This window comes from Anas platyrhynchos, chromosome 3, assembly GCF_047663525.1.
Source record: "Anas platyrhynchos isolate ZD024472 breed Pekin duck chromosome 3, IASCAAS_PekinDuck_T2T, whole genome shotgun sequence".
In the NCBI taxonomy this organism is placed as follows: Eukaryota; Metazoa; Chordata; class Aves; order Anseriformes; family Anatidae; genus Anas; species Anas platyrhynchos.
The window spans coordinates 6,566,130-6,589,655 of record NC_092589.1 but is presented as its reverse complement, the minus strand read 5'-3'; the positions used below and the strand labels follow the sequence as shown (position 1 = coordinate 6,589,655).

The 23,526-nt window shown below is 44.8% G+C and overlaps 2 protein-coding genes across 3 annotated transcripts in view; one reads left to right on the top strand and one right to left on the bottom strand.

Moving 5' to 3' along the window:
- PUS10 (pseudouridine synthase 10) overlaps positions 1–6,732 on the top strand; it is a 34,567-nt gene extending 27,835 nt beyond the window's left edge. For both annotated transcript variants that reach the window (XM_027453278.3, XM_005016919.6), the window contains exons 15-18: positions 18–135; positions 1,291–1,433; positions 1,908–2,007; positions 3,667–6,732. In XM_027453278.3, coding sequence (XP_027309079.1) covers positions 18–135; positions 1,291–1,433; positions 1,908–2,007; positions 3,667–3,705 — 400 coding nt within the window. In that variant the 3' untranslated portion in view covers positions 3,706–6,732. The remainder of the gene's footprint in view (positions 1–17; positions 136–1,290; positions 1,434–1,907; positions 2,008–3,666) is intronic.
- The window catches only part of REL (REL proto-oncogene, NF-kB subunit), a 33,095-nt gene continuing 16,094 nt past the window's right edge, over positions 6,526–23,526 (bottom strand). Inside the window, exons 5-10 of the mRNA XM_027453277.3 lie at positions 14,744–14,884; positions 11,054–11,158; positions 10,536–10,748; positions 10,117–10,185; positions 9,933–10,007; positions 6,526–9,275 (exon numbers count right to left, since the gene is read on the bottom strand). Of these exons, the coding sequence (XP_027309078.1) occupies positions 8,488–9,275; positions 9,933–10,007; positions 10,117–10,185; positions 10,536–10,748; positions 11,054–11,158; positions 14,744–14,884 (1,391 nt within the window). The 3' untranslated portion in view covers positions 6,526–8,487. The remainder of the gene's footprint in view (positions 9,276–9,932; positions 10,008–10,116; positions 10,186–10,535; positions 10,749–11,053; positions 11,159–14,743; positions 14,885–23,526) is intronic.

The window sequence follows — 23,526 nt, the reverse complement described above, 5'->3', positions numbered from 1 at the left end:
TAATTTCTTTTATTTAGAGAGGCAATTGGTCGTATGAAGGAAGGTGAAGAGGAAAAAACAAAGACCTATAGTGCCTTAGTATGGACAGACAAAGCAATACAGAAAGAAGATATTGCATTTCTAGATGATATCAAGGTATCTATAGATCTTTTTTTTTTTTTTTTTTTTTTTTTTTTTTTTGTTAATTTATGTAGTACCTGTCCTGGTGTCTTAGGGGAGATTGCACCCATGGTCATACCTCCTTCCTGTGGTTGGTTGGTTTGTTTGATCGGGGTTCCTTTTGCTATATGACTTTCATATCTCCTTTCCCTTTCCCCCTTCTCACTGTTAGATAGCCTGTTACAAGTTATTGTGTAATAGCAGACCAAATAATAAACAGCAGGGAATGGGAGGGGGAAATCTGGCACCAACGCCTCTTTCTTTACCTTAGATTGTTTTGTTTAAGTGAAAGGAATGGTGATTGCTTCTTCTGCAAGCTCTAAAGCCATTCTTCCACAGCTGCAGCAATTAGAAGTTTGTAAGGTCTATGGAAAATAGTGCAAAAAGGGCTAACCAAGTGCTCAGTGTAGCAAGCATGCTGTGTTAACGAGAACTTCCTCCAAAAGCTAGTCAGAGGGACAACGCTGGTGGGGGAATGTCTTCAGTTTTTGTTGTGTTGCACTGTTGTCTATGGGTCTTGGCCATGAAATCATTCTCAAATTGAAGCTGGAACCAATACAGTTAAGGGAAACAATTGTTGTGAACTGGTTTTGTTGTTTTCTTTTTTTTAAGTATGCCTACCCACTTCCTGAAAGGTTGCCTTTCAAAGTACGGCATCTTATCTGGGGAAGGGGATGAGGGTAGGGAATGAGCTTCTTAAACGTCTTTTCTGAGAACTTCCCCCCCCCCCCCCACTATTATTTCTAGAGGGTTGGCTGTAGTTTAGACAAAGCATTTTGTGGATGGGATTTTTATTTTATTTTTGATTGCCTGAGGCTCTCAGTGAGGTTTCAAATCCTGGAGTTATTCCAGCAAACGACCGTGGAGATTTCAAGGTTATTCCTCTGTATATGTGATTCCATTAGTTTGTGTTCATATGAGGCCTTCTCGTGTAGCCTCTGAGATGGCTGTCCTTTTTTCTTTCCATAAACACGAAAAAAATTAGTCTTTCCTCCAGAAGATTACTCAACTCCCATAACACAATAGAAAAAAGAAAGATGCGATTGGCTAATGGTACATTTGATTTCATCTCAATCTGTGCAGTGTGTTGCATATTTCCTTCCTCGTTTATTTTGTTCCCTCTTGTAATAGGAATTAAAACTTGACCAGAAGACACCTCTCCGGGTTCTTCACAGAAGGCCTCTGGCCGTACGATGTCGGATCATTCACACCATGAAGTCTGAGTACATAGATGAGCATCACTTTCGCCTGCATCTGAAGACTCAAGCAGGAACGTATCCTTAGCTGCTGTTACACAATGCATTTACGAAACACCTTGTTGATGAGAGCAATTCAGGCAATGGGAAGTTTCCTGCTTTTATCTCTGCAGTGTTTCTAAATCTCGGTTCTTCAGCAGTCAGATCTTGCTGATGTTTGCTTTTATGTCAGAATTTCACGTGGGCTTTCATTCAAAAATGCTACCACTTTGTGCGTATTTTGGCGGTGAGCAATCTGATAGATGGAAAAGTATCTGACAGCTATAAAATGTATAAAAAGCCAAGAATTATTAGTCTTTATGGATATGAGCTTAACACGATGTTAAGGATAGTCGTAACAGGATGTTCACTTAAATTTAGATTAGCAGTAGAAAAATACACTATTTTTGCTTTGAGTATGTTTTTTCATCACACTATTTTTTTCCGTTTTTCCCCCTCCACCTTTGGAGGCCTTTATGGCACAGTGCACCTTTCCTTAGCCACCCTTTTTAGCTACATTAAAGAATTTGTGCACGGAGACTTTGGAAGAACAAAACCAAATATTGGTTCCCTACTGAACAGAACCGCTGACATTCTGGAGTTGGATGTAGAAGTGAGTTCTTCGTTATTTATCTGTCCTGGCAATTAGTAATGTAGTTGCATTTGTGAGATGCTTTCAATGGAATCGCTCTAACCAAATCAACATTTCTTACCTCAGTTAATAGGAAAGTTGACGTTTATGCAAAGATGATGGTTTGTACCACACTGCCACATGCTTGTGTCATGCGACAGGCTTCCTCTGCTGAGTTCGTGTTGGGCGAGGGATGGGAGGACAGAGCAGGAATTGATGACACCTATTATTAGGACCCATTGTAATAGAGCCTTTTCTTTTTCTGTTCTGTTTACATCATTTCTTTTGAAAAGGGGGGCGGAGAAAAAATAGGAGTGACTTGACTTCCTCTTTCAACACTGGTTCAAACTAATTATCTTTATTCACTTGCTGGAGTCAGATGATGTAGATACTGACTTGTAACTACAAAATTTGTTTTGGCTAAAAGAATGTATGTGGAGATTTGAATTGAATATTAAACCTGGTGGTTTGGCAAGGTCTATTTAAAACGTGAATTTTCACATTGAGTAGCCAGTTACCAGCATGCTTGTTGTCATGTGTTTCTGGAAGACTGCCTATGGGTTAAATTTTGCGCAGCAGACATGCAGTTTTTTGTGTACCTGTGGTGGGATAATACAGAAAGAGAGCTTGCAGGGGGCACTGAAAACAGGAGCATTTGAACCTGGTGTAGGCTGATCAGGATCACTCTTGCACGGATAGGTGTCACTACTTTTATTGGATGCAACTATGAAGGATGTCTAGGGATTCTAAAATAATTAGTCATCGTGCTAGTAATGCAATTTAGCTTAGCCTAAGAGCCTAATCCTTTGATGAAGTTGTAGATTAGGCAAGGAATAGGTGTGATTAATGTAGGCAGTCTTGGAGCCAAGGCTTTTAATGTACTGCGTTGTGATTCCTGCGTCGTGATCGCAACAGCACAACATTTGGAAGAGGGTGAACAACAAGTTTATGCCCAAAGGAAATTGGAGATGTGGCCTCAGGGAGAGCAGGGAAGAAAGACATAATCCAGTCGTAGTAATTATTACAGTTGCTTCTAATAAAGTGTCAGGCATGTTCTGTCCCTTTTGACTAACAGTCAGAATAACTCTTAATGATGTTGCCTCGATAATTCTTCTGCATAATGCTCGCCTGCTTATTCTTTTAGCGTAGTTTTCCTTGCTGAGGAGGCAGATCTGGGGACAGCTGATGGCTTTCTACTCAAGTCTTGCCTGCACTGCCCAATACCTGAATATTTCTGTGGCATCAATCAACAGGGGTTTTCACATCATAACACCCCACCTATAGGATATTCAGCTCAGGTTAGAAGATAAAAGGAGATAGCTCACGTTTCTAAGTAGCAGCTTTGGATACTCTACAAATACAGGCCTACATCAACTGATTCTGGCTAGTAATCGTAAAAAGAATTGAAATTCTGCTTTTTATGAAGAAAACCCAGCTCCAGTTGATACTCATGGAGCCAAAAGAACGAGGTGGCTGTTTCACGCCACTCTCCCTCTTGTCTTCTCCCATAATGTCTCTCTCTATGTATTGTCTCTTCCCACTGTTAACCCAGACCAGACAAGCACAGTGATGGCAAGTCTTTCTGAATACAGAAAACATGGTCTGCTGATTTGTAACTTTTTTCTTTTCCTGCTCTTCTAGTCTGTTGATGTTGACTGGCCTCCAGCCCTGGATAATTAGCTCTTCAAGTTGGAATGAGGAAAAAACAGCTCCTCTGTCATCAGCTGGTTACTGAACACCGTATGGTATTACAGCTCGGTTGCAAAGTGTTTTTGTTAAACGTTTGGATCATGTTGATCTGCCAAAGGATATTGTTAGTTTGAATCAACTTCAAACATTCTGGAACAGGTAGTGTTCATTTAATATCTAGCCCTATTTTAATTCCTTCTGTGCATACAATTTTGGTAAGCTAATGTATTGAAAACAAACCTTTTTTAAAAAAAATCCCTTAAGAAAAACAAATGGTATACTGCCTGCAAACGGCGTGCTAAGCGAGTACATTATGTGTGTTTTATGCTGTACTGTTTAGAATGTTTTAATTAAAAATCACCCTCCCTACAGCCAGATTTATTTTTTATTTTTTTTTACTGTTTTTATATTGGATGTAGCTTTCTTGTCTGGATGCAGGTAGCACTGAATTGCCTGAAGTGCAGTCCTAGCGTTTTCCGAGCCCTGTTCACGTAGGACTGTTTCACAAGATGAGACTCTGAAAGCAGTAGGGTAGTGCCTGGAACGAGGTGATATTCTGCCCTGTGCTGGCTGCTTTTTGATCAATGTCAGCTTCAGAGACAGACATATTTGCCTCTCGGAGTGCTTTTCAAAGGGAAAAACAGTTTGCAGATAAAAACTTTGCACTTAAAAACTGTTTTTCTCATTGTAAAACATCAGCGATGCTTCCTAGAAACTACACTCTGAGGTAGTTGTGGCCTCAGCAGCTCTGGCCTGGTTACAGTCTTCACGCACAGGATTTCCCCGTGAGTCACCAAAAGATAGGGAATTCCTGGCAATGCGTGATGGAATTCTAGCGAAAAATAGGGATACCAGGAACCCCAAAGTGCAAATAAATATAGAACATTCTGAAGAATGTTGGTGTTAAAAGACCAAGACAGAGATAAAATGCCTTGTTTTGCAGTACGGTCGCAGTGTATTGCATTTTTTCTAGTACCTAGCCTTGGATGGGTACCTGGATGTTAATTCAGTGAGGAAGATGTTTCTGCTCACCTGAAGTACTGAAGAGTTACGCTGTCTTCAAGAAATTAAGGTTTGGAATTTAAGGGCTCTTCATTAACGAACATTTCAGAGATTGAGGGTAATGATTTTCCAGGAAAAAACAGTTTAGGGACAGGGAAGATTACTGAGATGTGTTACCTTGAAGTCAGCGGTGCCAGGACTTCCCAGCAGAGCAGATGCATGGTAACTTTAGTTGAAGGCTCAGAAAGGCACTAATGCATACATTCTAATGGAGTGCCTAAAAACTTATCTTGAAAAATTAGTCTAAATGTTGTATACTCTGTGATGGGCTGTCAGAACTTGACTGTCATCATTTGTTTTTCTAGTCCACTGTGACACGAGTATAGCTGCAGTTCAGAAGCTCCTGTTTTTCCAATACAAAACAGTAGGAACCTGATACAGACAGCAAGATTTCTTTGTTTTTAATCTGAAAGCTGTTATGAGCAACAGATTCTAGGAGTAGTTGCCTCAGATAGCAATCAGTACCCAGAAAGGAAGTGTCGTGAAAGATGGAAAACTTAAGAAACTGAATTCAGAAAACAAACAGAAGAGAATTTCAGTCTCATATCTATGTGATTTCTTGACAGAAACTCAGAGTGAGCTAAAATGTGATTTATAAATTCCATAAACTAGAGGGGAAAAATGTAAGCAAGGCTGCACTATGGGCACAACAGACATTAGAAGAGCTGGCCCAGGGGGGAAATAGAACGAGGCAGCAGCAGGAAGGACTCCTACTCCGGTCATAGTTCAGACACTTAAGGTGCACTCAGGTTCAGCTTCCTGCAATATGCTCTGCATTGTCATGGTGACAGGGGACACTGTTAAGAATCAGAATGCAGGGAAATGAGGCTCTAAAGACTATACTAAAGGCACTGAGTCTAATCTTCTCCATACAATGGTGCGAGGTCCACCAAAAATCTTTAGATGGCTTTTTATGATAAATGAAATACACCAGAGGAAGGAAAAAGAAAAAAAAAAGTTGATGATGCAAATGTCTGTACAGCTGTTTAGCTAGTCATTTACTGTTCGGTTATCACGTGGCTGTATGAAAATGAGCTGTAATCCAGTCTTTGAACTTTGCTTAAAGTCTGCAGTTTCTAATATGATAAACATTTTGAACTAGCATAATCCGTAAGGAATTTTGCGACAATAGTGTTAATGTTCTACTTTGGCCTTCATCTTGTTTTTAAAAGTAAACCGCCTACGTGTGGATACTCAGGATGTTTTGTGAGAATAACAAGAGCATGATTTAACTTTGTTCTTGAGGCATGTGCTTAAGAGGAAGGTATTTTCTAGCCTGTTGCATGGAAAATGCTGAAAAACAAGGTCCAAGCACTGTTCCTTAGCATCATCTTTCTTCACACTGGAAAGATTTAAAATGAGGCTGTTGTATTTCTCCAAACAACTGGGCACATAAAACGTCCCCCTCCATTTTTTTGTATCAGTGTAGCTGAGCCTGGAGACAGCTCTTTGCAGGGAAGGCGGTGAGTGCAAGCTGTACCTGGTGTACGTCTCTAGCAGAGCCCGAGTGCATCTGTGCTCTGCGCCCATCTACCCAACAAGTCAACTGCTGCGCCACAAAAAAATGCTGAGCGCAAATGAATCCTTAATGCGCACATTGCTTAAGGTTTCACAGCAGCCAACAGTAATTGTGAACAGAACAAAATAGTCTTAAGAGCCCCAGGATAAGCAAGCCAAAGCCTAATTCCTCCGATTGCTCTGGTCTCCCTAATGGGAGGGATGCTGTGAATCTGAGAAGGCTGCAGAAGCTGAGTCCTTAGTATAACCAGTTTTTTAATTACCAAACCAACTTGTTTACAAAGGAAAACAGAACTTTGAAAATATTTAATTATACTGTAAAAACAAATTGTACTATAAAGAGCATTCTATAAAGTAAGGAAAATGTTTACTTTTAATAAACTTAAAGTTGAGAACTTCAAAAAAAAAGAACTGAATAAACAACACATTTCAAGCTTTCTTTGTATTTCTTTGTTTTTTCTGTCAGAAGACTGCGGCGGAGCTCCTGAAAAGGTAAGTGTTTTGCAGAAGTGAGAAAAACTTGCTTTAAGTACGTAAGTGTGGAGAGTCAATTCATTCTGTCGTGTACTGAAGTTACAGGAAGCAGTGTTCCAAACTTCATTTATACACCTCGAAAGAACCTTTTCCGTCAAACCTGTGTAATTGGTGTCGTGCGTTACAGCTGCAGCACCTCACTGCCTTCAATGCAGTGAATTACTGCACTTAAACAGTCATTGCTTTCCCATAAACCACTGAGTTTTTTTGGAGTTCCTTTCTGCCTTGCATACAACTGTACATCTCAAGTAGCTTTTTTTAATTTGGGGTTGTGTTTTTTGTTTCTTTTACATTCAAGTGTGCTATTTAATATGTCTCTTCGTGGTGCAGTTTTATGTTGCCAAACAGTAAAAATTAGATCCTTAAGCCTTATCTGCCATATGAAACAGCTCTATAACTTAAGAAATGCACTGATATATTTCTTGCTGTCTTGCTTTTTATAATAATAATAAAATAGCAAAGCCCTATATGCAGACAAGTGTCTCACCTAGCCAGTTAATTCGTGCGAGCTGTCCTTGGACACCTCGCACCTCAGGCTAAGAATGAAGATTGGGAAGCAAGTGAAGAGAGGAAGTTCTGGTTTCTGATACAGAGTGTAAAGGAGTGTTTTTAATTAGTACAGACTGAAATGGCCTTAAATTGTTAATACAGTGCATCTAAGTTTGGCTGCACTAAGACTGCCTCTGGGTTTACCCCAAGCCTTCTTGTGAGGGGGTGGTGGGGAGGCCGGATCTGAGCCATTTTTTAAGCAGTCACTTGCATAGCAGGAAACTGCCAGGATACCTGAGGAAAGAATAGGTAGAGGCTTCGGCTCAATATTATTTCTGCAGATCAAAATAAAATACGCATCACAGCTACATACACACAAAAACAAATCCCGGAGAAATAACGGCATGCTCCATTCCTAAAGCAACAGGGTTTTGTCATTTAAAATAGTGCACTTGGGATGAAGTGCAGAGAAGTCCTTACTTTCTGTTCATTATTCTGTGCAGTGATTCATTTACAACAGATCTGGACTATTTAAAAACTCAAACCTTCCGGTCTTTTAAAATATATCTAACAATGACATAGTCATTAAATTTTTTTAGAGTAAATTTGCCTTGAAAGCAAATGGAATACGGTGAAAATGTGAAAAATCAATGCATGATCTTGTTTTAGGAGAAAAATATTTTATATGAAAGAGGGTAAGAAACCTGAATCTTTCAAGCAAATTGAGTAAAACTTTAACATTAGGTGAATCTGAACTAGAGTGCCCGTGTGCAGTTTCTTCCTAGTTTCTGTTCTATCAAAACGTAAAGTACTTTCCATTGCAAAAATAGTTTCTTTGCAGGCAATTTTAACCCTGTGAATTATATGAAATTTGACCCTTCTGAAGATACCAGCTTTTACTATCCCTAAAGGTAACGATGCTTTAAGTATTAACAATTCCCTTTTCCAACAGCATAAAAATGTCTAAGAGGCACTTCTAAAGTACAGAACCCCAAACCCTACTCCCACTTTTCTTCTTTACGGGCACCAGTCTTTGGGCTGTAATATATAACTTTGAAGTTACATCGTGAAACTTTCATAGTGACATTCTGAAAGAGAAAGCAGGGAATCCAGAAGAAGGGTAAGCTACTGGTCGCTGTACGTACCCCACTTCAGCCCGACAGCACGGGCTCAATGGTTATAGCTTTGCAATATGGTATCAAATTGGAAAGACTGATAGAGCTCATCAGTGTGGACACCGTCAGTGTCATAGAACTGGCTATCTGCAATGCTGTTCTGATGATTTTGGATAGGGTTGGTGGATAGTCTTGATTCGCTTAAAACTTCTTGGTCTAAAAAACTGTAAACTGCTGGGTCAGCTAAGTTAGACTGTGAATTAAAAGGTGTGCTGCCAGGGGCTACCACAGGTGGACAAGCTGGAGGCACCTGGTGGAGCTGCTGCCTGTGATTGCTTACATTTAACACCTGATTATACTTCTCAAAGTTTATGCTAGTGCAGTTCATGTCATCGGTCTCCATGTTCATGATGCTTGCTGTGTTGCTGGCCTGATGAGTCTGGTGCACGATGCTGTTACTGGAAACACTCTGCACGTCTGCAGTTGACACCGCCACTGCTCCCATCCCGTTAGTGCTGCTGAAATTCCTGTAAAAGCTGGAATCCTTCTCATCAGCCCAGTTCAGAGGGTTATCGTGGAAAGCTGGGAGAGTGCTGCCGCCCTGCGCGCCGGGCTGAGGCACGTCGGCCGCAAAGCTGTTCTGTGGGTGCGTGTTGAGCAGGCTGCCAGCCGAGGAGGGGGTGCTGTACAGCTGCTGCCAGCAGGAAGAGAGCGTGTCTTGCTTCCCTGGGCCCACCTGTGCGGGCTGATGGGGAATCTGATTGCACCCGGGATACATCTGACCGGAGCTGGGCAGAGTTCCTAGCCCTGGCATCATCAGCGTGGATGAAAACATGTTTGGTTCTGTGAAGAGGAAAGACATTACTGTATTTTTAGGCCATTTCTGTATGCTTGTTTTAATTACAGATGGCAAAAATGGTTGTCTTAACAAGATTATCTGTGGATCCACACTTTACGTACTTGCTTCAGTGCTGTCCAGGACAAGCACTATATTTCTGGACAGCAGCAAGACAGCTGTCTGCCTTACACCCCCCTTTATGGGGCATGCTGAAGGTAACAACCTTCTTTTACACAAAGAATTGATGGGTTTAGCTTGTATAGCCAGAAGTACCAGTATCCTACAGGGAGAAAAGCTTGAGGAAATACCAGAATTTTTAGCAAACAGGAGGGAAGGACAGGAACTGAGTGTTAGGGTTGAAGGATAGAGTATCTGAACCCAGAGACAATGAAGACTCATCTGAACTAAAGACAGCAGTGCTTAGAAAGGGCCTCAATATAATTTTAATTTTATTTAAACGTAAGCATTATGATGAAGAGGCTAGAGCACTCTCGTATGGAAAAAGGAAGTTACAGCATTGCTGAGGAGGAATAAGAGACAGGTACTGCTGCCGCCTTGGGAATTTCAGTGCTCCCTGAAAATCACCAGCCCCTTCCCACAGCAATCAGACACTGCTTGTTTCAAACTGCTCTTGGATTTGGGACATGCAAGCCAAAACTTACCTTTCTTGATCATCTTCCCTTCAGGGTTGGTAGCAGAAAACAAAGCCACTTTGGGCCTCTCTGTCGCATTTGATCCTGTGACGGAAGAAGCACGAATCTACTTTGAATGTTTGCTCTCAAATAAAATGACCCCATCTAACCATTTAGTTCGCCCAGACAAGACATAGACAAGTATTTCCCTTACCACAGTCTTGTATGAGTTTTTGCCAAGCCAGTGTTGATCTTTGCCTTTTTGCTTTGTTACCATATGGATCTACAACAAAAGGAGTAGAAGGAAGACCACTGTTAATTAAAATTCTTTGAGATAATAATTTGTAAAGAAACTCTCTAAAACTTACACTAGTGGCCCCTTACTGTAGAAAAATGTATTTTAAAAATATATTTCAGATGTGGCTACACTGCTAACAAACCAAGACACTGTTAACCATGACTCTTGATGTTTTCATTGAAATAGCAAACTGACTAGTGGTAGTTTTTTTTAAACAAAAATCACATTGTAAAAGTAGCGTTGTAAAATTTTTACTAATGAAGTTACTGTTTACTATAAACAAGCGTTCTGCATTGATAGTAACTTTTAAGAGATTCAACCAAGGGTAACCATACCCTTTTCGTCTGGTAGGTATCTGAAGTCCATTGGTTCACTGACTTCCTGGTCGGAAGGTCTTCTTAACTGCATCTTCACTGTGACAGGCTCGGTGATGTCTTTGAGAAACGGTGGCGTTCTGAACACAATTGCAACTTGGCGGTGAACATCAGCTTGTGAGAAGGAGCCTTTGGCCTCCCAGTTGTCCAAGACAAATCTGACTTCTATATCATCTAGTCCGTTACAAACACAAGATGCTTGTTAAGCTACAGAAAACTGAAAACTTGCAGGAGAAAAAGCAGGAGGGGGAACGAACAAAGGAGCCTGACTCAGAATTGAGATGAAGAGTACATGCCTTGACCTTAAAGACACAGAGCATCTTTCAGGGGTGCCGAGAGCCCTTGAACCTGAAAGCTATTCTGCCTAGCTAAAGCCAGAGCACTTAGACAGGAGTGCGGTGAAGGGTTTAAATTCCCCATCTAGAAAGCAGTAGTGTCAGCCATTTGGAATAAAGGAAGAAAAAACTAGCCAAGGTTACCTTTTTGAACTTTGTCACACAGTAGAAATATTTCATCTCCTCCTTTAACACTTCCACAGTTCTTATTCACACGGCAAATTCTCAATTCTGCTGTGTTGGGAGCTCCTGGAAACAAACGGGCAAATTGGATGATAAAGAATTGTTGTAACTCTCACTGCTGAAGAGGAGGTGCTGGGAATCAAGGTATTTAAAGGGAAGGCAACAGCTGGAGGAGTGTGACACGCTCCGAAATCCACACTAAAAAAAAACGCATTCCAGCAGGGCTTGATGTTCCATGCAAACCCAGAGTCAGCAAGCAGCACAGCTAGCTTACAGCTCAGCCACTCCTCTCAAAACACAAGAGTCCAGGGCAGATGTGCCACTTACTCCCTAACTATTCTAGAGTAGTCTCAAAATACTTCCCTAAATGATGCCATTATGCTCAGCACTGCTGCCCTGCAAGCTGTAGAATTGAAAGCAGTTCTTCAAGTAACTGATTACAGGTTACAGTCGCGCTTCTTTGGAAAACGCTGGGCTGGCAAGTCAAGAAAATTCCCGGGTATCTGGTTGTAGCTTTATTCACAGGCACACTTGGCCACCAAACCTGTCCTCTCTCTCACCCTATCTGGGTGGTTGAGAGCAGCTCTAGGAGCCTAACCTTCAGGGCAGCAGATTTCACTCCAAAATGTTCCAAATTCCACCCCAAGCCAGGACCATACGTGGGCGGCACTCGCAGCCTGTGTGCACCCTCTGCTAACGTTGTACACTGCAATAAATTCAACACGGCTGGAGCGTGCAGGTTGTGCCTCAACAGCCTGGGGGCTGTGAGGGACTTACACTGCCTACATCCACGCACCGCCTGGTACAGCTCACATCTGCCCTGGTTCACCAGCAGCAGCTTTTCGGCAGGGTAAATAAGGACAGGAGACTACTGCAATGAAGAACAGCCCCTAGACGCTTTATGGGCTGTCACAATTTATTTAAAAGGGCACTAACGTCACAATCTAGCGACTGAGAAGCGTTAAAACCTCTTCCCCCAGTCCAATCCCAGCAAAATGAAACTACGCTGTCCTGTGATGCTCTCCAGTTTTGTTATGCCACGACCCAGCACACCAAATGCACTTCAGCACCCTCCCATCAGCACGGCGAGGCGATGCCCCAGCACCATGGGCTCCCTGTTGGAGGCACAGAGGGGGCACGCAGAGTGAAAGCTCGAGGTGGCGCACACACAAATCCACTCCAGGCTCCCAGTTTGAGCCGATTCCTGCCTGGCTTTCCGTGGTGCTGTGCAGGTCGGCCATCGCACCACAGAGGTGTGCGGGCTTGGAACAGAGCTCCCTGTAAGCTGGGGCCAGAGCCCAGTTATGTAGTTACTGCGTGCAGGGATGGGGATGGTGAGCGGGTGCCACAGCCTCGCTTACTGCGTGACATGTAACACTTCGTTAGCTGAATGAATCAGAAACTTTGAAGGGAGGGGAAACAAAGCAAAACCCAGAAGCAGTACAGGATCATATGATTGACAGTGTCATTGTGCATTTTTCACAGGAAGAGTAAATTAAGAATTGCAAGGAGAAGCTTAATTTTACCTTTGTTTCACTTCTGTATGCTTAAATGGCACCCAACGTCCTCTGAACAGGTTTTGGGGAAGGTGTCCCGGGCTGCAGTTTGTCGTTTCATTTTGTCTTTTATTTTAATGGGGATTAGAAGGGGTGGAAAGTGCAAGAAACCTGAATGCCAGCAGATGTGGGTGCACCACTGCTGCCAGTCCCGGTGCTGGGCAGGAACGGCGAGCTGGGTGCCAGCCCCAGAGGGAAGCACACCGTGTGGCCTGCCAGGTCGGGTCGTGTCCTGCGGTGTCACGCCGCTTCCCATCGCACACGCCCCTGCCTCCCTGCTCCTATTCCTTGCCCCCAGAAAGCACGGCCGCAGTAACAAATATCTGGAAGGATGAGCTCACCGAAAATCAGGCCACTTTCCACGGGGGCAGAACAACACGTTCTTCCCAACCTCACTTCTCAGAAACAGCACCATGCTTTCTATGACTCTTCCCAAGAGTTTTCAGCGCAACTTGGGAAATTTCTGTTCAAAACCAGTTAATGTTACAAGCAACTGAAAACAGAAGCTGCCTGTAACACCATATGGTATAAACTTCCAGTCTCGGCTAATGTGATCGCTTCCACATTATGTTCAGGTCATTCTTACACCTCTCTACTACCCAAAGCACGTGGAAACTAAAAAGCATTAGAAAGCGAAGAAAATACTGGAATTAAGATGTGAAAGCTGATTTTCTGAGAAGCTCTGGATTTTTTTTTTGATCCTGATCTGAATGGGGCTGGAAAAGCCTGAAGTGTAACAACACAGGATTCCCAAACCCACTGCACCATACGTGTTTATCTTTTATCTAAACCTATAACCTCTGTTAGCCAGTACCGTAGAGCAGAGCTGATTGACAAATGCTAACTTTTTTTTTTTTTTTAAGAAATTCAGATCTGAAACTGCTGTTCCTGACAACAGCCGCATAATTTTTATGATTTGTGGTTACAGTTATGCACTGTTTTATTTACACTGCTGCTATGTTACACGGAGGATTTCAGATACCTACAGTGTATCAGGAGCTGCCCACATACACCCACACTAAAAAACCAAGCTTCCCCCTCCACACAGCTATCTGTCATTTCAGCAGCTTAGCAAAGACTGACGTCAATCAACGCAGACGAGTAATCATGATTTGGCATATTTCTAAATGGCATCTGAGATGTAGCTGCAAATCTCGTCTATCATTTCTATCTCAACCCTAATTAATACTACAAGTGTTCTCAGTAAGACAATGCACACAATTTCAACTTCTAGATAACTCTAGAAGAGACTAAAAATACCAAACCCACCTGATTTCATATTAAACATTTTCATCACGGTTATGCACACATCAACAAAATTCTGGGCATCAACGCATAAAATGCAGATCTCATTTTATGCTGTAGCTTCTCCTAAAATACCCTTGACCTCCTAAAATGCCCTTGACCTTAAACGTCTGACACGGAAATACTTTCACTGCAGAAACAAAAATCGCTGCCAAAAAGGGTTCTCCACGATTAAAAGCTCTTCTGCTATTCTTCCCCAGGAGCAGAAATCCAGCACACAGTGAGGGCTGAAATCCTCAGCTCCCCCGTTACCCACCTCTACGCCGAAAATATGGCTGAACGGGATGCCAAAGGGCGGCACAAAAGCATTAGGACAGCGTCCCACTGAGGTAAGTATCTCTCGAGAGCTCTGTTGCAGAGCCCTCACGAGTCAAAGGCAAGACTCCTCAGTGGGACAAACAGGCTTCAGGTGCACAACAGATGGGTTTTGCAGCACCCATCTCTCTCATTATAATTTTAACTGCTCAGCGCGTCAGAAGCAGGCCTGTCCTTGCAGGTATTGCTGCATATGTGAACGAGGGCTGAGAAAGCACCAGTGAGTGGGCCCACGGCAGCGACGGACAATTCTGACCCCAGTGTACCAACATTTCATGCTGGGGTCATCTTTTGAGAGGGTGCCAACCGCGTTGCCATGCCTTAGGCATGAATCTAACAGTGCCAAAACAGAAAAGTGCCCCAAGGGCTACCAAAGAGCTCAAAACCTCAGAATCTGTCCTGGTATTTTTCATTTCAAGCAAAGGGATCCCCCAAAAAAAGTGGAAAAAAAAAACATATTTGAGCTGGTACTTACTGTTGTCATAGATTGGGTTGGAAATCAAAGGAGGCAGAGCTAACGTGTAGTTGCCATGTTCATCAGGGAGGAAAGCTTGGAAGCAGAGCCGGACGACGTTGAGATCGTACTCATCGATGTTGTGCAGCTGCTCTTCAGGCACTAAACAGCAGAAGAAAAGACAAGGCTGAGAATTAGTCTTCAAAATCAACAGCAGTTCTTTAACAAACTCAGGATGGGTCTCCACTGGTAAAAGAAGCGGCGGTGCTGATGCGGAGGGAACGTGCCCATGGTTCCTGCTGGTGTTACAGGAGCTGCACGAATAAACTGGTTGCACACAGCATATGGTGGAGAAGCCTTTAATGCTTTCCCTTCATCAAAAAGGGTGAAATCCAAAGCAAAAAAAAAAAAAAAGTAAAAACGTCCCTTCTAACAAGGCAGACTCCTTCCTACCTTGGTGTTTTTCTAAAGGCTTGTTCTTTGACCAGATTTTCCATGGACGAGTTCAGCTGAGCCAACCTGGGATTGTCCCTGAGCAGCTGCAGCAGAGGAAGGTGACCGTGCACCCCAAAACAGACTCTGTCACACCAACCAAGGCACGTCCACCTTCACAATGCTTTCATCCTTCCTCCTAGTTCTCCACTTGTTCCTCGAGTCCTTACCTTGCCTTGCAGAGCAAGTTCACGTACTTAGTTTAAAAGTCATTCTCTGCACTTGTTTCTCTCTCGTTTGTGCATAATGAGGTTTACGAAAGAAATGCCACTGCCAAAGGGAAAACCTTCACAAAGCAGTACTCAGATCCAGCTGAAGAGTTCAGCAAGTGAGAGATTTCTGCTACACGTTACCATTATTTTCCTCTAGAAATGGAGATGGAAAAATAATCAGAAGGCAGTCCTTGGGGCGAGACCGAAGGTGGAACAATAGAGACCATCTCCCTCTTCCCATCAAATCTGTGTCCCTTCTGAACCTTTGGGAGTAGCGATTAGTGTGTCATACCATCACGATATGCTTCTGCAGCTCAACAAGCAAACCCTGGCTGGGAAGGATGTGTTTCCTTGCACATTCCTCCCAGTGCAAAGAACAGTAACGCAGAGCCCCAGCTCAACATCTCGGTTTCGTTCACCATTTTACTTTCAAAACACGGGACCTAGAATATCGCTACTGCACATTTCGTGTGCTCCCAGCTTCGTGGGCAGCTCTGGGAAAAGCAGCACTATCGGAAATCAATGCTTTCCTTTAAGCTCTGGCATTAAGCTACTATGCTGACACTCAGTGATTGACAAACGAGAAACTAATTTTATTTTATTCAAGTAGAAGTAGTGATAATTAAGATCATTTAAAGCAGTTGTGTCTCCCAAAATCGTTCAAAGCAGCAGCTCACCATAGTCAGGCTCTCCTTACACGAGGGCAGGCTGAGGGGAGGCCTCCTGGGGCCCGCAGCTCCCTCACAGGGAGCGGAGGGGCAGGCACTGAGCTCTGCTCTCTGGGGACAGCGACAGGACCCGAGGGGACGGCATGGAGCTGGGACAGGGCAGGGTCAGGCTGGGGGTTAGGGAAAGGCTCTGCACCCAGAGGGGGTCGGGCACTGGGACAGGCTGCCCAGGGAGGTGGGCACAGCCCCGAGCTGCTGGAGTTCAAGTGTTTGGACACGGCTCTCGGTCGCATTGCCTGCTTTTTGCGTGGTGCTGGGTGGAGCCAGGAGTTGGACTCGATGATCCTTGTGGGTCCCTTCCTACTGGAGATATTCTATCGCTCCGTGGTACAATGACCTAAAGTGAATGTGTGCCAAGTCAACAGATCACATCCTCTGAAGCTCGCTCCCTCCCCTGCCCTTTCGAAGACCTCATGAAAGAATAAAAGATTAAACGTGCTTGTGATAAAAAGCCTGGGGATCACACCGTGCTGATTAGATTGCAATGCTCTGACCTTTAGCATTTATCATGGGTTGGTCTCCACCCTGCCATGAGCAGATTCCACAGTACCCACTCAAGTGCTTTCTTCCTTTCACCTTTTGATAGTGTGAAATAACAAATGCTCTGAGCTCAGAATACTTTCCACTGGCATTTCTTAGTCTTTCTGGTGTTCTCAATATCTCAGTTTCTCCCAGTCTCTATTGCAAAAAGAAATCAAATCACCTTTCCGCTCTGCAAGCCCGTGATCAGCAATATTTCAAGCCAGACCCAGCAGTAAGTGCTAACCAAGTCCGTACGCAACCTCACAAACGTTAGGGCCCAGGGGAGCTCTGCCTGTGAACCTCGCAGGCTGCTGTCTGACTCAGATGTGCAAAGTGAAGTTTTACAACTTAATGTACTTCATTAGCTGACCTGCTAACTTACCAGAATGGGATCTTTGGAAAGCAGTTCTCTCTGCTGTTACACTCCTTTAAGCCATGTGTATTGACACCCAAACGCTGAGGCACCGTGGCAGCAGAGCAGCTCGCCCCCCAGCCCAGCCCAGGAGCAGAGCAGAGCATCATGAGGGATGCAGCAGCCAGGGCTGCCTCACGGTGCACGAGGATGCCCTGGGCAAACCACAGCTTGTCCCAGCCAGTCCTGGGTCTACATCACTGGCTGGCTCTTCGTGAGGCCAACCAAGGATGAAGCAGATGCTGGTGCCGAACACCTGATGGTGACTGCCAGCAAACCTTTGATAAAACTGCTTGAGGACACGCTCGTGCTTGGAGGAGTTGCTGGGTATGATGAGGTCTCTGCACCTCAGCACTTTGCTGGAACGGGCAGTGCTCAGCAGACTCCATAGTCCAAGTGCCTTGAGATGCAGCCCAACAGGAATAAAGGGAAGAAAAGGAAAAAAGAAAAGATACAGCCCGACTTAGGGAAAATGGAAAAGAAAAAATAAAAAAAAAAGTGCATTCTCTAGACTGGACCTTGCATAAGGGATAATCAGAAGTTTAACACGACTTTGTTCTCAGCAGTTCGGGTGCCTCTAATCCCTGTTCTGACACCAGGCCAGGAAGCAAGGAGCTCCCAGCACACGCTGCCATTAAGGCTTACATGAGTGAGCTCCATCAGCCACTGGTGTGATGTTCATTGGATCCAGCCAGACAGCCCAAGCTGTAGTCAAATTTCAAACCTCATAAAAATGAAATCAGGTATCCTTGCACCAGTCAACTCACTGCAGGCAGAAGCCGAGCACGAAATCTGGATCTGGCTTTTGATTTTGAACCCAGCGTGCGGGCTGCGTGGCCGTGCGATCGAGCCTCTCACACCGTGTCTCTCAGCACACCAGTCCCGCGCTGCATTTTCCGCAGGTGCAGCAGCCTCTTTCTCAGAAACAAATAACAGGAGGCCAAGTTTAACAGAACTCTATAAATGCAAAAATACATTAGATAGGAGAAAATGACTAAGTAAATGCTAATGTTCGAATTATCGCGTTTCCTACACTGCGAACTTTCAGAAGTTCCCAACAAATGTGTTTGACAACTTGGTACAGGAGAGGTGCAGTGTGCCGACCACTGCCAAACACGGAATTGCTGTGTACAGCTCGTTATATTGCAGCAAAAACACAGCTCTTCATTTGCATGTTCTTATAAATGACTTAATACATTATAAAAAATCTGCAGTTTGAAAGAGGAAGTGCTCAGTCAAGACTGATTCCTCTTGGGCTATTTTTAACCAGATGAGAAGAACATAACAGGGCAAAAAAGGAGAACAAGACAGCTGTGACTCCATCTTGTGATGGCACGCTTAAAAATATAGAGGCTCAATCCCATGCTTGCGTAAAGCAGCACACAGCTTTCATCAATTCCAAAACGTATTTCATTCACACCTAAAAGACAGACTATCGTCCAAAAAAAATAAGATGCTGTTATTTTTAATGAACATCTAATTCTGCTCCCTCTGAAGTCAATTTGAGAGTAACCGCTGACTTGAGCGGATGCTGGCTTACACCTTCAGAATATTAAAAACAAACAAGAGCGAGGCAGACAAACACTGACTAATTCCTGGAGTATGGCTGTGCAGAGGATGGTCGTGTCATTCGGTGTTATTTCATCGACTTCCATACCGAAGGAGACAGCAGTAAACCCGACAAACCTGAATTTACGTAAGTTAAGAAACGCAGCTCAAGATTTGGGGAACAGAAAGGACTGGAGGCAAAGAGTACGCACAGCATCGCCCTGTGCGAGCTCCATACATGCAGCTGTAGTGAAATCAGTGGCATCACACATGTGAAACAGGGAGATTGCACAACGCAGCATGTTTAGAACAGGCACGGCAGTCACGGCTTGAACACAGCACATAAATAAGAGGAAGAAGTGCTCTGCTGTTGGCAAAGGTTCAACTTCCTCTCTGGACTCCTTGCTGCGTGGTACCACACCTTATTGTCCGTGTGTGAATCCGACTACAAGAGCTGCAACCCAGCCAACCATGGAAGCACGTTCCCGTGATGGCCCAACCTCACAACAAACCAGCCTTCATCTGGCAAAAATTCATTTTCTGTATTTATCCGTTCAAACAGGATTAAGTGAAGTGATGTTTATAAGGACGGCTCTTTACGAGGGGAAGGAGAACTTTCAAAAGCAACACGTAGCAAGCACGTAGAAATAAAAATAATAATATTTAAAAGAACTGAGAAGAACTGAAAGTTTTTAAAGTAATTAAGAGGCTTGGTATCATTAAATCCATAGAAACACAACCAAACAAAACTAACACCACTCCCCAAGATTCTGGCAACAGGGTTTAAAAAACAGTATCTAGAGTTGGGTTTGAAGCTGGGGATTAGGAGTTCTTCTACCAGCAACCAGCTACAGTAACTAGAAAATCCTTCATCCATCTGTTTATGACTCCTCTGATAGAAATATTGGTCCCTCAACTTAACAATAATAATAATTGCATTTGGAAAATAAGATTCTTTACTCTCTTATCACAAGAAGAAACTTACACAGCCCCAGCACGGACACAAAGACACCCCATACAATTCACGAACTCCTTCCACCCTGAGCTGGCGAGCCCCAGCAGCGCACGCGACACAGGGTTAGGCTTGGGTTGTGCTTGCCTCAGAGGTCTTCATCCCCGAACTCCAGAGCTGCTCTGTTGGGTTTCTACTGAATTATACGGCTTCCTGGGTTTGGCTTCCGCAGCACAGCTTTCTGGGTCCAGGTCACTAACACACAGTTCCAGATTGTGGCACAAAATTAAAGATGCCAATAGCATCAGGCCTCCTGTTCATTGATCCCTACTGCTTTTTATTATTTTAAAGTCTTCAACATCCAGTAAGATCAGGAGAATCCCATTTACCTGGTGACGTTATTAGGGGATTAAAGGGCCTGATGTTTACTCATCAGGTGATGCTAGAGGGAAAGTGAAAGTTTATTCTGAACGCTGAAGAGCAATGACTTAATACGATACCAAGTATTAGCTATTAAATAGGTTCCTCGCATGTAGCCCTCCCTCCACCCAGCTTCTAGACGAATGATGTCAAACTTCTGGAGTGGGCAGAGAGGGAGGCACGTTAGCACCTAAACATAACTTACACGGAAACTTCCAGGGCAAATGATGTGGCGTGACACATTCAGAGCTGGCTGGGCTGAGAAAAGCAGCACACCCTGCAAGGGGACAGCGTGTGACCTTTGCTTCTTAGAGAGGGGCTGTGGGGGTGTCTGAGCAACGCTCGGTCTCAGGCAAGGAGAATGACCTGCAAGCGAAAGCACTGCACTGAGGAGACCGCCCAGGAGCGCACATCATTGATGATCACCATGAGCTACGTCCTACCTTTTTTTCTTACGCAGGCAGTGCTTTTTAATTCAGGGATATGCTGGGAGCTCGGTTGCGTTTAGGTGATGACACAGAGGTGGTTTGCCTCAAGCGTTTTGCTCCTCGAGTGACCTCCAGCCCCAAGATACCCCCTGTAGCCCTGGTACCTGCTGATTTAACCCAGCTTACGACAGAGGCTTTGCTGTAAAGGGGTGGCTTCTGCCCAAGCATCATTTCCAGCACTAACCTTGTGCTGCGACTACTCTCACATGGTGAATCAGATCAAAGAACTGAACTGGTCTGTCCAAAAACTAACCTGGCTGAAGAAAAGAGGAAAAGACTTGTCTCCAGTCATCAGTCAGCTCCCAGGAACACCAGACCTGGCACACGGGAAACGGGGGAAAGAGATGCAGCAGCAGGACAGGCTGCCTTCTGCAGTGCTGATTTATGGCCAGAGAAATCAGGCGCAAATGACAGCCCCCTCTTGGTGCCTGGGAGGCACAACTCGGGTTCAGTTCACTCTCCCCAGCACTCGTCCACGCTGCGGCCACAGCTCGCGTAGCTACACGGCAGGCAGCCTGCAGGAGGGCTACAGCAGGCAGCTGCCAGCACACACTGAATTGCCCGGGTATTTGATCGGGGTCTCCTGCAGCTGAACTCTACACAGCCAAAAAGGACCTCGCCAAGTAGTTTTATGCTACGTTTGCTGTTTCCAAATGCAACCGTACTGGTACAAAAGAAAGAACAGACAGTCCCGGTGTGCTGTTTGCCCCTTGCTGACAAAAGCCAAATATTATGCTCTCTCCTTTATACCCAGGCTTTGGAAACTAGATGCAGAGCTGCGTGATAGGCCAGGCTGTTTGGCTATGTGTCCAGGGGCATAGCACCATCCACCAGCACTTGCTCAGAGGGAGAAGCTGGGAACAAGAGGAGGGAAGGGCTGTGGTAGCACTACGATTCTTCTGCCTGGTTTATACCTCTGTGCTGCATGGTGAGATGAGTTCAATCAACGCTGAAGAAAAAAAAACAGAGAGCTTTTCGCATGTATCTATAAACAGCATATGCAACAGCAGAACTCAATAATTCAACAAAAAAATCAGTGAGGGTGCAAACGACGAAAATCTGGATGCTGACCTAGAGTCAGTAAGCGCCCGACAGGCAGCAGATTCCCAGCGTGGTGAGGTGACATTTCCCTCTCGCATCTTACGTGCTGCCCCGGCGTAAGGAAGTGACATCAATTTTGTTTGTGCAGGGGGAAGGAGCACAGGAAGGGTGAATGACCTGGCTTGAAACAAAAGCTGAGGGAAAGACTCAGAGTACAAATGTAAACTTTTGAGTTTCGAGAGATTTCTCCAAACAATATGTGACTGTAGGTGGGTTCTCCTCCTGTTTTAAGTCTGATATTAAAAAAAAAAAACACAAAACATTAAATTGGAGCAGAATTAAACATACATCCATCCCCCTCTGTGCGTCTCTAAGACATACTTTTAGCTGCTTTTTTTTACCGTATTAAAAAAGAAATCAGCATTTTTTGTCTCTCTACCTGGTAATTTTCCTTCTTCCCTTTTAAGAAATTTGAAGAGACTGTCTTTTATGATAACATACAAATTTCAGGGCAAACAGCAAGAACCACGTGCACAAAGAACAGAGGGCTTTCTAAAGGCATGGTACGGTCCGGGCATCTAGCCTTCCTCAGGTGGCTTTGCCCTGTGCCTCTTACGAAGCTGCCTGCTCTCACTTCCCAAGGTTGTCAGCTTGAGCACCTGGTTGGGGTTGGGGCTGCATTACATATTTAATTTCAGGGCACTAAGTTGGAAGTTTTAACACCTGGGACACTCACTGCAGAAGCCCGCGGTGCTTTTCTCTTTCTCAAGCCCTTCCTCACTCCCCACGCCTCGCTCAGAGCTGCCTTTTTGGTTCGGGGCACGTCTCCTGCTCGCAGATCCGCGGCCCCACAAGCCACGGCACGAAGTGCGTGCTGCCCTGCAGCGGGTGGGCTGGCGAGGGGGATCCTGGCGAGCCCAGCCCGTGTGGGCGACTGGCGTCAGAGCTGAGGGGCTCACGGGGCGCAGCCGCGCCGGGGCCAGCAGCAGGGGAAGCTGCGGAGAGGGTGACGGGGCGCGTGGGCAGGAAGGCAGCGCCACTTGTGTGGGGAGCAGCCCGAGCGCGGCGCGGAGGCGGAGGCGTGCAGGGGGTGTCGTGGAGACTGTGACGAGTGCGGAGCGAGCGCGGGGTCAGCGGCCCGCGGGCGGAAAGGGGAAACGGCAAGAGGAAAGACTGCGGAGGCCAACGGAGCCGCGTTAGTGGCGGGGTACGTGGGACAGGCTGAAAATTAATTAAGCGCTTATTAGCGAGAGCAATTACAAAGGAGCAGGAACCTTAAGCGTATGCTGAGCTCCAGGGAAAGCCTATTTGTGCTCTCGCGATCAGGTGCCTGAAATCGGGCAGTTTCATGCGCTACGCCAAGCCTAGGGTTTTCGCACTGTCATCCATTTAGCTAGAAAAAGGCTGGTCCTCTGTAATACTGTGCAAAGTACAGTTTTACCCTAAATTTAATGAACACATCTAGGGCTTTTCCTCATTGATAATTAACTTAGGTTATTATTAAGTCAATTGTTGTCTCTGCTTCAAGTCACACCCACCCACAAAAGCTCTGAGCTCAAGACTGGCTCTTCTTTTAATTTGAGTTGGCTATACATCAGACAGTACATGGGAGGACGAGGATATGGCACAACTCAACAGCTACGAAAAGAAAACAAACACCCTAGAAAGCAGACATGGACCAGCTCCACTGGAGGAGTAACTCTGCTCCTTCGAAGCTGTGCCATTTGTATCGCCGTCACGCCGAGGAGGCCCAGTTACGCACCAGGCTGCCAGTGCACGGCATTTTCCTGGTGTGCTCAGGGATAAGAGACAATAGAGATTTCTGTAATCATTTAGCTTTATAGGACAGAAACATATGGGTCATAGCCTTGTGAGCAACGCGGGTCATGAGCACGTCCCCTGATGGTGTGGAAACAACAATTCTCTGTTCAGGCTAAGTCCAGAGGAGCAGCCTCCTGGCAGATCACCTGAGTGGCATCACAGGGAACT